Here is a 14,702-nt window from a genome sequence, read left to right on the forward strand (position 1 = left end):
TTGGTGGGCAGCGGAACTCTTAGCAGAGTGTTCCTGTAGCCACTCTGTAGCAATACTGGAAGTGTGGGGTGTCGCATTCTCCTCCTGGACTTGCCAGACTCCAGCGGAATGCACAATGGACATGAATGGATGCGGGTGATCAGACAGGATGCTTATGTACGTGTCGCATCTAGAGATATCAGGGGTCCCATATCACTCCAACAGCACACGCCCCCACACCATTACAGAGCCTCCATCAGCTTGAACAGTCCCCTGCTGAAATGCAGGGTCCAAAGATTTTTTGAGGTTATCTCCATACCTGTACACGTCCATCCGCTCGATACAATTTTAAACGTGACTCGTCCGACGAGGCAACATATTTCCAGTCATCAAAAGTCCAATGCCGGTGTTGACGGGCCCAGGAGAGGCATAAAGCTTTGTCTCATCAAGGGTATACGAGGAGGCCTTCGACTCCAAAATCCCATATCGATGATGTTTCGTTGAATGGTTCGCACGCTGACACTTGTTGATAGCCCAGCACTGAAAGCTGTAGCAATTTGCGGAAGTGAATCACTTCTGTCACGCTGAATAATTCTCTTCAGTCGTCGTTGGTCCCATTCCTGCAGGATCTTTTTCCGGCAGCTGCGACGTCGGAGATTTGATGGTATACCGGATTCCTGATATTGACGGTACACTCGTGAAATGGTCGTACGGGAAAATTCCCACTTCACCGCTGCTTCGGAGATGCTGTGTCCCATCGCTCGTGCGCCGACTATAACACCACGTTTAAACTCAGTTAGATCTTGATGAAGTGCCATTGTAGCAGCCTTAACCGAACTAACAACTGTGCCAGACGTCTTATATAGGCTTTGCTGACTGAAGCGCCGTATTCTGCCTGTTTACACACCTACGTATTTTAATACGCATGCCTATACCAGTTTCTTTGGCGCTTCAGTGTATGAGACACTCATGATCTACTTTTACCGTCAAATCTGGGCACAATGTCGACCATTCGACGAAATCCTCAACCCATCAGGAATAACTGACTATCGTGGCTACTGTCGTCGTAATTATTTCTAGCCCGTACACAGCTTATCACCGACCGGCGTACGTCTTCATTACGTCATGCTCCCAGTCTGATGGTGCCACTGTTCTCGTCTGTAGGTGAACAACTTAGTGCATTTCTCTGTTTCTTCATCGGATCGAGAGCTCACTTCCACAAATCGCTAATATTATAGTCGATGTACCGACAGATGACTATTACTCTGGCTTTAGGAAACGTAAAGGCGATTCTGACTTTGCGGTTGGCACTAGGAGCGAGACTGAAGAAAAGTCAAGACACATTTATACGATTTGTCGACATGGAAAAAGCGTTCGACAATGTCAAATGGCACAAGATGTTCGAAATTATTAGAAAAATAGGGGTAAGCTATGTGAAAAATGGCTAATATACAAGCACCAACAGAGAACAATAAGACTGGAAGATCGAGAACGAACTACTCGGGTGTAAGACAGGGATGTAGCCTGTCGCCTCTACTGTTCAGTCTGTACATCGAACAAGCAATGACGTAAATAAACAAAGATTCAACGGTAGGATTAAAATTCAAGGTGAACGGGTATCAATGATAACATTCTCCGACAGCATTGCTATCTTAATAAAAGTGAAGAGGAATTGAAGGATGTGTTGAATGGGATGAACAGTCTAATGAGAACAGAATGTGCATTCAGAGTAAATCGAAGAATTAGGAAAGTAATGAGAAGCAGCAGAAATGAGAATACCGAGAAACTTGACATCACAATTGGGATCACGAAGAAGACGGATGGTAAGAAATTATGTTACCTAGGCAGCAAAATATCCCATGACGGACGGAGCAAGGAGGACATAAAAAACAGACTAGCACTGGCAAAATGTTATTCCTCGTAAACAAGCGTCTGCTGCTATTAAAGGTACTCCTTAATATGAAGAATAAATTTCTGGTAATGTACGTTTGCAGGACAGTACTGTGTGATAGTGAAACATAGACTGTGGAAAAACGGAAACAGAATCGAAGCATTTGACATGTGGTGCTACAAAAGAATGTTGAAAATTAATTGGAGTGAGGAGGTAAGAAATGAGTAGGTATCCCGCACAATCGGTAAAGAAAGGGATACATGGAAAACTGTGATAAGAAGAACGGACAGTGTGATAACACATGTCTTATCAGGAAATATCTTCCATGGTACTAGAGGAAGCTGTGAAGGGTAAAAAATGCAGAGGAAGACAGAGATTTGGATACATCCAGAATACGGCGCTGCAGTTAGCAATGCCTATATAAGACAAGAAGTATCTGGCGCAGTTGTTAGATCGCTTACAGCTGCTACAATCGTAGGTTATCGAGATTTAAGTGAGTTTGAAGGTGGTATTATATTCGGCGTACGAGCGATGGGACACAGCATCTCCGAGGCAGCGACGAAGTGGGGATTTTCCCGTTCGACCATTTCACACGTGTACCGTGAATATCAGCAATCCCGTAAAACATCAAATCTATGACATCGCTGCGGCCGGAAAAAGATCCTGTAAGAACGGAAACAACGACGACTGAAGTGAATCGTTCAACGTGACAGATGTGCAACCCTTCCACAAATTGGTACAGATTTCAATGCTGGGCCATCAACATGTGTCAGCGTGCGAACCATTCAACGAAACATCATCGATATGGGCTTTCGCAGCTGAAGGCCCACTCGTTTACCCATGATGACTGCACGACACAAAGCTTTACGCCTCACCTGGACCCGTCGACACCGACATTGGACTGCTGATGATTGGAAACATGTTGCCTGGATGGACGAGTATTGTTTCAAAATGTATCGAACGGATTGACGTGTACGGGTACGGAGACAATCTCATGAATCCATGGAATCTACATGTCAGCAGAGGACTGTTCAAGCTGGTGGAAGCTCTGTACTGGTGTGGGGCGTGTGCAGCTGGAGTGATATGAGACCCCTGATACGTCTAGATACGAGTCTGAAAGTGACACGTACGTAAGCATCCTGTCTGAGCACCTGTATCCATTCATGTCCATTGTACATTCCGACGGACTTGGGCAATTCCAGCAGAACAATGCGACGCCGCACACGTACAGAATTGCTACAGAGTGGCTCCGGGAACACTCTTCTGAGTTTAAATACTTCCGTTAGCCACCAGACTCCCCAGACATGAACATTAGTGAGCATATCTGGGATGCCTTGCGATGTACTGTTCAGAAGAGATCTCCAACCTGTCGTACTGTTACGGTTCAAAAAATGGCTCTGAGCACTATGGGACTCAACTGTTGAGGTCATTAGTCCCCTAGAACTTAGAACTAGTTAAACCTAACTAACCTAAGAACATCACAAACATCCATGCCCGAGGCAGGATTCGAACCTGCGATCGTGGCGGTCTTGCGGTTCCAGACTGCAGCGCCTTTAACCGCACGGCCACTTCGGCCGGCGTACTGTTACGGATTTATGGGCAGCCGTGCAGGATTCATGGTGTCTGTTCCCTGCAGCAGTACTTCGGACATTAGTCGACTACATTGCACATCGTGGTGTGGCACTTCTGCGTGCTCATGGGGGCCCTACACGATATTAGGCAGGTGTAGAGATTTATTTGGATGGTCAGTGTAAAGACAATTCACTGTGATGTACAACCCGTCAGTAGGTGTACTAACAAGATACGTTTTCTCTGTAAAAATATAAACACATGCTGCCAGTATAAATATCTGAAATTTTCCATTTTTCTTTTACTCGCCGCAAACAGATACTACTGATTCAGAAATGCCTCTACGGAGCAGAAGCAGCTGTCATGTAGAAATTACACCAACTTCATTTTTTTTTACTTTCGCTGTCTGACAATGCCTTTAATTCACAAGGGAGGTGGCCTAATACTTTATGGCGGCATATTTTGCTGTTTTCAGTTCGAGAGTCAGAGTATGTTGTTGATAATGGAGGCTATTTTCGTTCCCAGTGTTAGACTGGGTGCCCGGCATGAAATTGGTACGCCTCAGCTACCGGTTAATCATCTCCAGCCGACAGTAATATCACAAAATTGAGTCCGCCTTGATGCAAAACACCTTGTTGTTCGTTTATTTCTTTATTCTCCCAAACTAGTTTCGGCGACAAATATCACCATCATCAGTGGGTTTTTTAATCTAAAACATGCAGAAATAGCATGGTTACACAAACACAGTAGCACCTTATTACATTTTTACTATTCGTTTTTTCAAGTATAGTTTTCATATGGACACTTTTATACTACCTTATTTATTGTACGTTACAGCATGTTTAAAGCAATTATTGTCGCTGTCTGCGACATATTTTATGTGCGCTTTTTGTTTCTGTTGCCGTTTTTTACTTAACGAACATCCCAGCTGCAAATATGTGAGCGGCTGTTAGTAAACAAAATAATAAAAAGGTGAACTTCGTATGTCAGCAATATATACTTGTGGTTGTGGTAAACCAGTTATTTGGTGTGTACTGAGCTATTAGTTGGCTATTCGTGTACTCACGTTCGTTGGATGGTATGTGGCTGCTTTTTTAGACAGAAAAACAAAACTTTCGCACTCTGTTTCTAATCCAGAATATTACGCCAACTTGCTGATCACGTGTGTCGCGACAGGTATATCGCATGTGGCGAGAAAGGCTATGTAAAACTGTAGCGCGAATTACGACGACTTCTGTTCATTGTTTATGTCTCTGTGTGTGATAGGAAAGTGGTTCTTTTGCGTGTGTGTGCTTTCTGTTCTGTGTCGTTGGTCAGTTCTCTCAGAGCGGTAAAGAGTGTATTGTTATAAAGTGTTGCGTTTTCGTTTATTACATTTTTCGCTTCGACTATAGCCTTTTGTATGTAGTAATTTTCTTCTGCTGTTAGTTGTCGGTATAGACTGTTGCTGTTTCTCAGAATGTGTAGATCGTTTTCGATATTAGTGGGGTTATGGTTTTTGTTCATTAGGTGTTCTGCAAAAGTTGAGTGTGTGCTGTCACTCTTTAGCACTCTCATGTGCTGTGTGTACCACGATCGGAAATTTCTGCTTGTTTGTCCTATGTAGTGGACCAGACACGAGTTGCAAGTGAGCCGAATTGCTTATGAAGAATTAGCACTGTCTCGAAAGTTGGCTACACCGCATTTTATTGGAAAGTTGAGTGCAGCAGCTGTGGGCTCGTGCGCCAGTTATTGTGAGAAGCTCGTACGTTGAGTTGTTACAGAAATGGGGCTGTTTGCACAGGAACAATGTAGTGATATCGTGCAGTGTACATAAAGACAGGCTCCATCAAGGAATGTAAAGAAATGTTTCTTGCGAAGTATCCCGGCAGGAAACTCTCAACGACCAGCACTATTCAAGATCTGGGGCTGTAGGAATGTACAGAGGAATAGGCGGCCGACAGTGAGGACCTGTGTACTGAAAGACACGAAATTAAAAGCCTGTTGTGTGAGTGTGGTGCAAGAGTCGAAATCTGAGGATCAGGAAAAAAGATTTTGTTATTGTAACTGGTTGTTAACTGTGGTGTCACCGCCAGACACCACACTTGCTAGGTGGTAGCCTTTAAATCGGCCGCGGTTCGTTAGTATACGTCGGACCCGCGTGTCGCCACTGTCAGTGACTGCAGACCGAGCGCCACCACACGGCAGGTCTAAGAGAGACGTCCTGGCACTCGCCCCAGTTGTACAGCCGACGTGCATAGTAATGGTTCACTGACAAATACGCTCTCATTTGCCGAGACGATAGTTAGCATAGCCTTCAGCTACATTTGCTACGACCTAGCAAGGCGCCGTATTCAATTGATAATTAATATTATGAAGCATGTACCGTAACGAGAGATGTTCTACAATTGTGGATTAAAGTTAGGTATTACATCATCTACGTACTTTATTTACAATTCTCAAGATATTGTCCTGTTCCAGACCTCACGCCAGTCAGCGTGTAATTAAACGCGTGCATTTCGGCCTCCTCTAGAAAAACAGTGTTGGCTTTTCTGCCAACACTACATTAACACCAGTTACAATCAGTTACTTGGACCCGTTGCTTTACTGCATGTCAGACGAGGCCTGGCTTCATTCTCTCAGGTTATGTAAACTCTCAGAATTGCAAATACTGGTCGCTGGAAAACTAGCATATAGCATGAAGAGCCTCTCCACTCAGAGAAGATAGTGTTCGGTGTGCGTTGTCCGGGATGCCCCGTCCGCCCCTGGTAGCTGACTGGTCAGCGCGACTGAATGTCAATCCCAAGGGCCCGGGTTCTATTCCCAGCTGGGTCGGAGATTTTCTCCGTTCAGGGACTGGGTGTTGTGTTGTCCTAATCATCATCATTTCATCCCCCTCGATGCGCAAGTCGCCGAAGTGGCGTCAAATCGAAAGACTTGCACCCGGAGAACGGTCTACCCGAAGGGAGGCCCTACTCACACGACATTGTTGGCCCCATATTTTTCAATTCTACCTTAAGCAGAGCGAGATATTTGGCGATGTTTGGCTCTTTCTATGCACAATTAACAGACGCAGAGAAGCTGTAAGCACTATTCCTGCGAGATGGAGCGACCGCTCAATGTATGGCTCACTTCAACAACGTGTTCTCTGGAGGCAGCCTAGTCAGTAGAGGCCTCTGGCCTCCAAGGTCGCCGGACTTAAAATCGTGTGATTTTTATTTATGGAGTACACTAAAAAGCAAAGAGCATGCTGACAACCCTCGCACAATAGACGATCTCAAAATGAACATTACTAGAGACATTAACAGCATCACGACTGCAGCATTACAGCGTGCTGCTGGTAACACCAACACACAGTCAGCGTTGCCCTGATGCACGCGGCCAGCACTTCCAGCATCTCTTATGAATAGCTAACTATATGTTTTTTGACATTATTATTATGTATTCTCTTCGAGTTAGTTCATTATTAGTTGAATCTCGGGCGTGAGGCGTATCAGTTTTATAAGGGACATCCTGTACTTATGAAACTTTCATTTTTTTCAGATAATGGCTTATTCTTCACAACAAACTTTACAATAGAGGAAGTGTGTTCTGAGGCTGTTGTCAGTATACCTCATTTACATACTTGCTCAGGGCAGCATTAATGCCGCATTCTGTAAAATTATTTGGCCTAACATTAAATTCTGCTACTTATAGACGTAGGCTTCCGCAGCCACTGTTTTTCGCGGTTCGCAACCGCATTGAAATATACACTACTGGTCATTAAAATTGCTACACCACGAAGATGTGCTACAGACGCGAAATTTAACCGACAGGAAGAAGATGCTGTGATATGCAAACGATTAGCTTTTCAGAGCATTCACACAAGGTTGGCGCCGGTGGCGACACTTCCAACGTGCTCACATGAGGAAAGTTTCCAACCGATTTCTCATACACAAACAGCAGTTGACCGGCGTAACATCGCGTTTCCGACTTTGATAAAGGTCGGATTGTAGCCTATCGCGATTGCGGTTTATCGTATCGCAACATTGCTGCTCGCGTTGGTCGAGATCCAATGACTGTTACCAGAATATGGAATCGGTGGGTTCAGGAGGGTAATACGGAGCGCCGTGCTGGATCCCAAAGGCCTCGTATCACTAGGAGTCGAGATGACAGGGATCTTATCCGCATGGCTGTAACGGATCGTGCAGCCACGTCTCGAGCCCTGAGTCAACAGATGGGGACGTTTGCAACACAACAATCATCTGCACGAACAGTTCGGAGACCATGGCTGCAGTTACCCCTGACGTTGCATCAAAGACAGGAGCGTCTGCGATTGTGTACTCAACGACGAACCTGGGTGCACGAATGGCAAAACGTCATTTTTTCGGATGAATCCAGGTTCTGTTCACAGCATCATGATGGTCGCATCCGTGTTTGGCGACATCGCGGTGAACGCACATTGGAAGCGTGTATTCGTCATCGCCATACTGGCGTATCATCCGGCGTGATGGTATGGGGTGCCATTGGTTACACGTCTCGGTCACCTCCTGTTCGCACTGACGGAACTTTGAACAGCGGACGTTACTTTTCAGATGTGTTACGACCCGGGGCTCTACCCTTCATTCGACCCCTGCGAAACACTACATTTCAGCAGGATAATGCACGACCCTGTACGGGCCTTTCTGGATACAGAAAATGTTCGACTGCTGCCCTGACCAGCACATTCTCCAGATCTCTCACCAATTGAAAGCGTCTGGTCAATGGTGGCCGAGGAACTGGCTCGTCACAATACGCCAGTCACTACTCTCGATGAACTGTGGAATCGTGTTGAGGCTGCATGGGCAGCTGTTCTGTACCCGCCATCCAAGCTCTGTTTGACTCAATGCCCAGGCGTATCAAGGCCGTTATTACGGCCAGAGGTGGTTGTTCTGGATACTGTGGTCTCAGGATCTATGCACCCAAATTGCGTGAAAATGTAATCACAAGTCAGTTCTAGTATAATATATTTGTCCAATGAATACTCGTTTATCATCTGCGTTTCTTCTTGGTGTAGCAATTTTAATGGCCAGTAGTGTATTTTTTCCAGATAATGGCTTATTCTTCACAACAAACTTTATAATAGAGTAAGAGTGTTGTCACTATACCTCATTTATATACTTGGTTACGGCAGCATTAATGAGGCATTCAGTAAAACTATCTGGCCTAAGATAAAATTGTGCAACTTATAGACGTAGGCTTCCGCTGCCATTGTCATCGTCAATTAAATTTATCGGGGTTTGCGACCGCATTGAAAAAAAAAAGAAAGAAATAACCATGGGCTTCCGCGGCCATTGTCACAGTAAATAAAATTTTTCCCGGTTTGTGACCGCATTGTCATATGTAAAACTATCGACGTTTCTGTCACTGTTGCAAGTGGCCTTCTTCAGGATGATTTTGTTTAACAGTAAACTTGCGACAGTGACCAACACGTGGGTAGTTTTACATTTTGCAATGATGTTCAAATGGTTCAAATGGTTCTGAGCACTATGGGATTCAACTGCTGTGGTCATAAGTCCCCTAGAACTTAGAACTACTTAAACCTAACTAACCTAAGGACATCACACACATCCATGTCCGAGGCAGGATTCGAACCTGCGACCGTAGCGGATGTGCGGCTCCAGACTGAAGCGCCTAGAACCGTTCGGCCACACCGGCCGACTGCAATGATGTTACAAACCCGGAAAAATTTTATTGACACTGACCAACTTACTTGTTGAAGTCTCCTCGTATAGTGTGCATTGTGCGATTAAAGCAGCTCTTCACCAGCCTGTTTAATCACAATATTATCTTGTTCTCATGATGAGTTTCCGGTTCGCGTAAACCAATGCATAGGCTGTTTATGCAGAGAGAGAAGTGAAGCAGATAGCAGAGGCGTTTTAACTTGACGACGGCGTTCGGTTCGGTTAGGTTCCGTTGAGGTCAGCTGTGACTCAGCCCTTGCCTTGCAGCGTCATCTGGTGCTGTTCCGTGTCGAATTGCAGGGCGGGACGAAACCCAGCCTGCGCGCCGTATCTCGCCTTACCAATCTCGGTGGCGCTGTCAGCACGCGTTAACACGCGCCGTTAGCGAACCCAAGGCGATCACTGGCTTCCGTAGTCTTCTCAGCTCCTGCATCGCCGGACCTTGTGGCCGAGCGGTTCTAGGCGCTTCAGTCTGGAACCGAGCGACCGCTAGGGTCGCAGGTTCGAATCCTGCCTCGGGCATGGATGTGTGTGATGTTCTTAGGTTAGTTAGGTTTAAGTAGTTCTAAGTTCTAGGGGACTGATGACCTCAGATGTTAAGTTGCATAGTGCTCAGAGGCATTTGAACCATTTTTGAACGAGGTCCGCAAGGCACAATTATGGCGGATGGTAGAGGGTACTCTGTACCACTACAAGTCATTTCCTTTCCTGTTCCACTCGCTAACAGACAGTGGGAAAAAGACTGTCTATATGATTCCATACGAGACCCAATTTTTCTTATACTGTCCTTGCAGTCATTACGCGAAATGTACGTTGGCGGCAGTAGAATAATTCTGCACTCGTTCTCTAAATTTTCTATGCTTCGCGAAATGAATGTCGCGTTCCCTCTAGCGATTCCAGTTTGAGCTGCCGAAGCATCATCTTAACACCTCCGTGTTGTCTGAACCTACTGGCAAAAAATCTAGCAGCCCACCTCTGAACTGCTTCGATGTCTCTTCTCAATCCGACCTGGTGGCGATCCCAAACAATGCAGCAGTACTCAAGAATGGGTCCCACAAGTAGCCTATATGGGGTCTCCGTTACAGATGAACAAGACTTCGCTAAAGTTCTCCCAGGAAACCGAAGTCGCCCATTTGCTTTCCATACTACCGTCGTTCCGCTTCATATCACCTTGCAATATCACGCCTAGACATTCAATTACTATTACTGTGTTAAGCACCACACAACTTATATTCTGATCGAACATACCCGTATTATTTTTCCTAGTTATCTGCATTAACTTACATTTATCTACGATTAGAGGTCGCTGCCATTCATCACGCGGAACACCGATACTCTCCCTCAGCGTCGTCAGGAAACAGCCGCGGACTGCTGCTCACCTTGTTCGTCAAATCATTTATGCACGTAGAGGAATAACAGCGGTCCTATCAGATTTCCCTGCTCGAGACAAATGTCGTGATGGTTACTTTGAAAGCACATGAGCCGTATTTTCACCATCCCTTTCTAACCCCAGCATACACTCTGTATCACTTGCTTCATTGAGCGTTCTTGCTGGTCACCCTGTGCCCCTCCACGAAACAGAAGACGACCTTTGACCATCGTACAGACCTCCGTATTGAGGACGTACACTGAAGCGTCAAAGAAACTGGTATAGGCATGCATATTCAAATACAGAGATACGTAAAACAGACAAAATATCCCGCTGCGGTCGACAAAGCCTATATAAAACAAAAATGGCAGGTCATCAACATTGAACGTGATGCTATAGTCGACGAACGAGCGATGAGTCGCAGCATCTCCGAGGTAGCGATGAAGTGGGGATTTTCCCGTAAGACCACTTCACGAGGTGTACTGTGAATATCAGGAATCCGGTAAAACATTAAATCTCTGACATCGGTGCGGGCGGAAAAACATCGTACAAGAACGGGGCCAACGACGACTGAAGAGAATCGTTCAACGTGACAGAAATGCAACTCTTCCGCAATTTCAGTGCTGGCCCATCAACAAGTGTCAGCATGCGAGCCATTCAACTAAACATTATCGATATGGGTTTCCGGAGACGAAGGCCCGTTCGTGTACCCTTGATGACTGCACGACACAAAGCTTTACGCTTCGCCTGGGCCCGTCAACACTGTACTGTTGGTGACTGGAAACATGTTGCTTGGTCGCACGAGTCTCGTTTCAAATTGTATCGAGCGGATGGACATGTACGGGTATAGAGTCAACCTCATGAATCCATGGACCCTGCATGTGGGCAAGGGCTGTTCAAGCTGGTGGAGGCTCTGTAATAGTGTGGGGCGTGAGCAGTTGGAGTGATATGGGGCCCCTGATAAGTCTAGATACGACTCTGATAGGTGACACGTACGCAAGTGTCAAGTGTTCTGTCTGATTGAATGCATCCATGCATCCATTCATGGCCCTCTACCTACCCCCCCCCCCCCCCCCCCCCCGTACTGTTACGGATTTGTGGACATCTCTGCAGGGTTTCTGGTGTCAGTTCCCTCCATCACTACTTGACAGATTGGTCGAGTCCATGCCACGTCGTGTTGCGGCACTTCTGCGTGTTCACGGGGGCCTACACGATACTCGGCAGATGTACCAGTTTCTTCGGCTCTTCAGTGTAGTAATAGACAATCGTGGCGTAGAGAAACAATAGAACGATCTAATAACAAACAACTCTACAGGTCCGGATGAAACCCCAGTTCGGTTTTACAGAGAGTATTCTGCAGCCTTGGCCTTTTACTTAACTTGCATTGTCGCGAGTTTCTCGCCCAATGCGAATGCTCAAGTGGGTGAGAATCCGCAGACGATTTCTATATATAAGACGGGTAAGAAACACAGAATTGCACACCAATAATTTTAGCACCGGTTTTCTGCACAGATATCTTCAGCACAGTCACAGTTGGAATATCAAAATTCCTTGAGACGGAAAAGCTTCTGTCACAAATGTGCACGGATTTAGGAAGCATCGTTCGTGCGAAACCCGTTTTCCCATTTCTTGCACGATACTCTGCGAAGGATACCCGCCAGTTTCCATATTCCTAGATTTCCAAGAAAACATTTGACTCGGGGGCCCACTGGGGACTGTTAACGAAGGTCAGCATATGGAACAGGTTCCCAGATATATGAGGGGCTGGAAGACTACTTAAGTAATACAACCCAGTACGTTGTGCTGGGCGGTCTGTGTTCAACGGAGACGAGGGTATCATCAGGACCGCCCCAGGGAAGTGTGACAGGACCGCTGCTGTTCTCTGTATACGTAAATGATCTGACGGACAGGATGAGCAGCAGTCTGCGGTTGCTGGGTGATAATTCTGTGGTGTACGGGGAAAGTACCGCGGTTGGGTGGCTGTAGGAGGATACAGGATGACTTGGGTAGAAATTTTATTCCGTGTAATGAATTCCAGCTAGCTCTAAGCATATAAAAATGTAAATTAATGCAGACGACTAGGAAAAATAATCCGATAATGTTCGAATAGAGTGTTAGTAGTGCGCTGGTTAACGTAGGCGGGACGTTGCATAGAGTTATCAAATGGAACGAACATGTAAGGAAGGTAGTAGGGATTTCGAATGGTTGACTTAGGTTTATTGGGAGGATTTTAGGAAAGTATGGTTCCCCTGTAAAGGAGACCACGTGCAGCCTTGCAGCATCGTGTTCCGGACATGAAGTGCTGAGTCAGCGACGCATACCGACACGGTGCCCCAGCAGCAGCAACCTGGCTTGCCTGTTCGATCCTGCTTCCGCAAAGCAACGACCGTGACCTCAGACGATGACCACCCTTTGAGAAGCTTCTGCGTGACTGAAGAACACGGCAGTGCTACTTCTTTCCCACGATCATCCCCCAGCCAGGAGTATTCATACCCACATGGGCCAACCAGTTATCTTGAGACATCTGGGCTATGTTATTAGGTCCAGCACGTGTCGGACGCTACTGTGAAGACAACGACATCCGGCAGCCACCACTGTCACTGAGCCTCGAACCCTCGGCTGCAACCGACTGCCCAGTCTCTTGGTAGCCACACGCTCTGCCGTCACCATGGGTCTACCCGCCAGCTTCCAGCCACATTCCCATGCTCCAGGACTCAAACTGGGAGTCTCCAAAGCCCAGTATCACTTGGGCCTGATGCAACCAGTCGTAGCCATCCATCCTCTGGTGTGGCGCATAGGCTGCCTATCTGGGACAACAGCACTCGTCGTAGCCTGGCCTGCTACGGGCTACGAGATATCCGTGGGGGATGACACACCATCAAGGGCACCCAGTAGGCACTGTTTGCAGGGACGGCAATGCGAGGACACTGCAGCAGGAGAAGCTGTGGCAGCGTATTTGGCGCACTCGGCGAGGTCCCGGAAATCAACCTCTGTGGCCAAGAAGACTGTATGACAGAAATTAACAACAAACGGCATTTGTTCGCATGGGATGCCCTTTTCTGCTGCACCCACATCCACCTAAGGCAGACCCAGAAACCCAGCACTCCACCACACTACTTTTCTGTGAACATGTCCTACGGAGCACCACGTTCATTTTAACCAAAGCTTGTGCCTTTCTTACAGATGAGAGTACAATACTGGGCGGTGAGAGTGTCCTCTTTGTCTGTCGTACAGTGGCCCGCCGGAGACGGAAGGAGGGCCGTCCCCGACGCCAGAGGACGACGTTCAGCTCGGAGCAGACCCTCCGGCTGGAGCTGGAGTACGCGCGCTCCGAGTACGTCTCCAGGGGCCGCCGCTTCGAGCTGGCCGAGGCGCTCGCGCTGTCCGAGACGCAGGTCAAGATCTGGTTCCAGAACCGGCGCGCCAAGGACAAGCGCATCGAGAAGGCGCAGCTCGACCAGCACTACAGGTGGGTGGCTCACCCTCCAGCAGTTCAGCTCCTCACTAATCCTCCACGCCATTCCATTCCCAACGTTGGTATTGGGAGGCTGGCCATGATCCGGTTCCAGAACCGGCGCGCCAAACACAAGTGTATCGAGAGGGTGACGCTCGACCAGCACTACAGGTGGGTGGTTCACCCTCCAGCAGTTGAGCTCCTCACTAACCTTCCATTCCATTCCAAACATTGGTATCGGGAGGCTGGCCATGATCCGGTTCCAGAACCGGCGCGCGCCAGTGTATGGAGAAGGTGACGCTCAACCAGCACAACAGGTGGGTGGCAGTTGTGCAGAACGACATTGTGGAGCTGAAGTGTATTGGCATTCCTAGTGGTAGTGGTCAATTCCTTTGGGACCAAACTGCTGAGATCATCGGGCACTAGGCTTACACACTACTTAACCTAAACTAACTAACGCTAAGGACAACACACACACACACCCCAGCCCAAGGGAGGACTTGAACCACCGGCAGGGGGAATTGGCATTCCTATTGAGCACAAGACAAGTCTGGTAGTCTTTTGTTTTTCAAATTTGTTAGATTCACCAACACACAACCAAAAAGACACACACTATTGGCCATTAAAATTGCTACACCAAGAAGAAATGCAGATGATAAATGGGTATTCATTGGACAAATATATTATACTAGAACTGATATGTGATTACATTTTCACGCAATTTGGTTGCATGGATCCTGAGAAATCAGTACCCAGAAA

At 47.0% G+C, this 14,702-nt stretch overlaps 1 protein-coding gene across 1 annotated transcript in view; it reads left to right on the forward strand.

The window, feature by feature from the left end:
• The window catches only part of LOC124718727 (homeobox even-skipped homolog protein 2-like), a 54,705-nt gene that overhangs the window by 580 nt on the left and 39,423 nt on the right, over positions 1 to 14,702 (forward strand). The window contains exons 2-3 of the mRNA XM_047244344.1: positions 13,673 to 14,114; positions 14,210 to 14,260. Of these exons, the coding sequence (XP_047100300.1) occupies positions 13,673 to 14,114; positions 14,210 to 14,260 (493 nt within the window). The remainder of the gene's footprint in view (positions 1 to 13,672; positions 14,115 to 14,209; positions 14,261 to 14,702) is intronic.

Source organism: Schistocerca piceifrons, chromosome 10 (assembly GCF_021461385.2).
Source record: "Schistocerca piceifrons isolate TAMUIC-IGC-003096 chromosome 10, iqSchPice1.1, whole genome shotgun sequence".
Lineage (NCBI taxonomy): Eukaryota > Metazoa > Arthropoda > Insecta > Orthoptera > Acrididae > Schistocerca > Schistocerca piceifrons.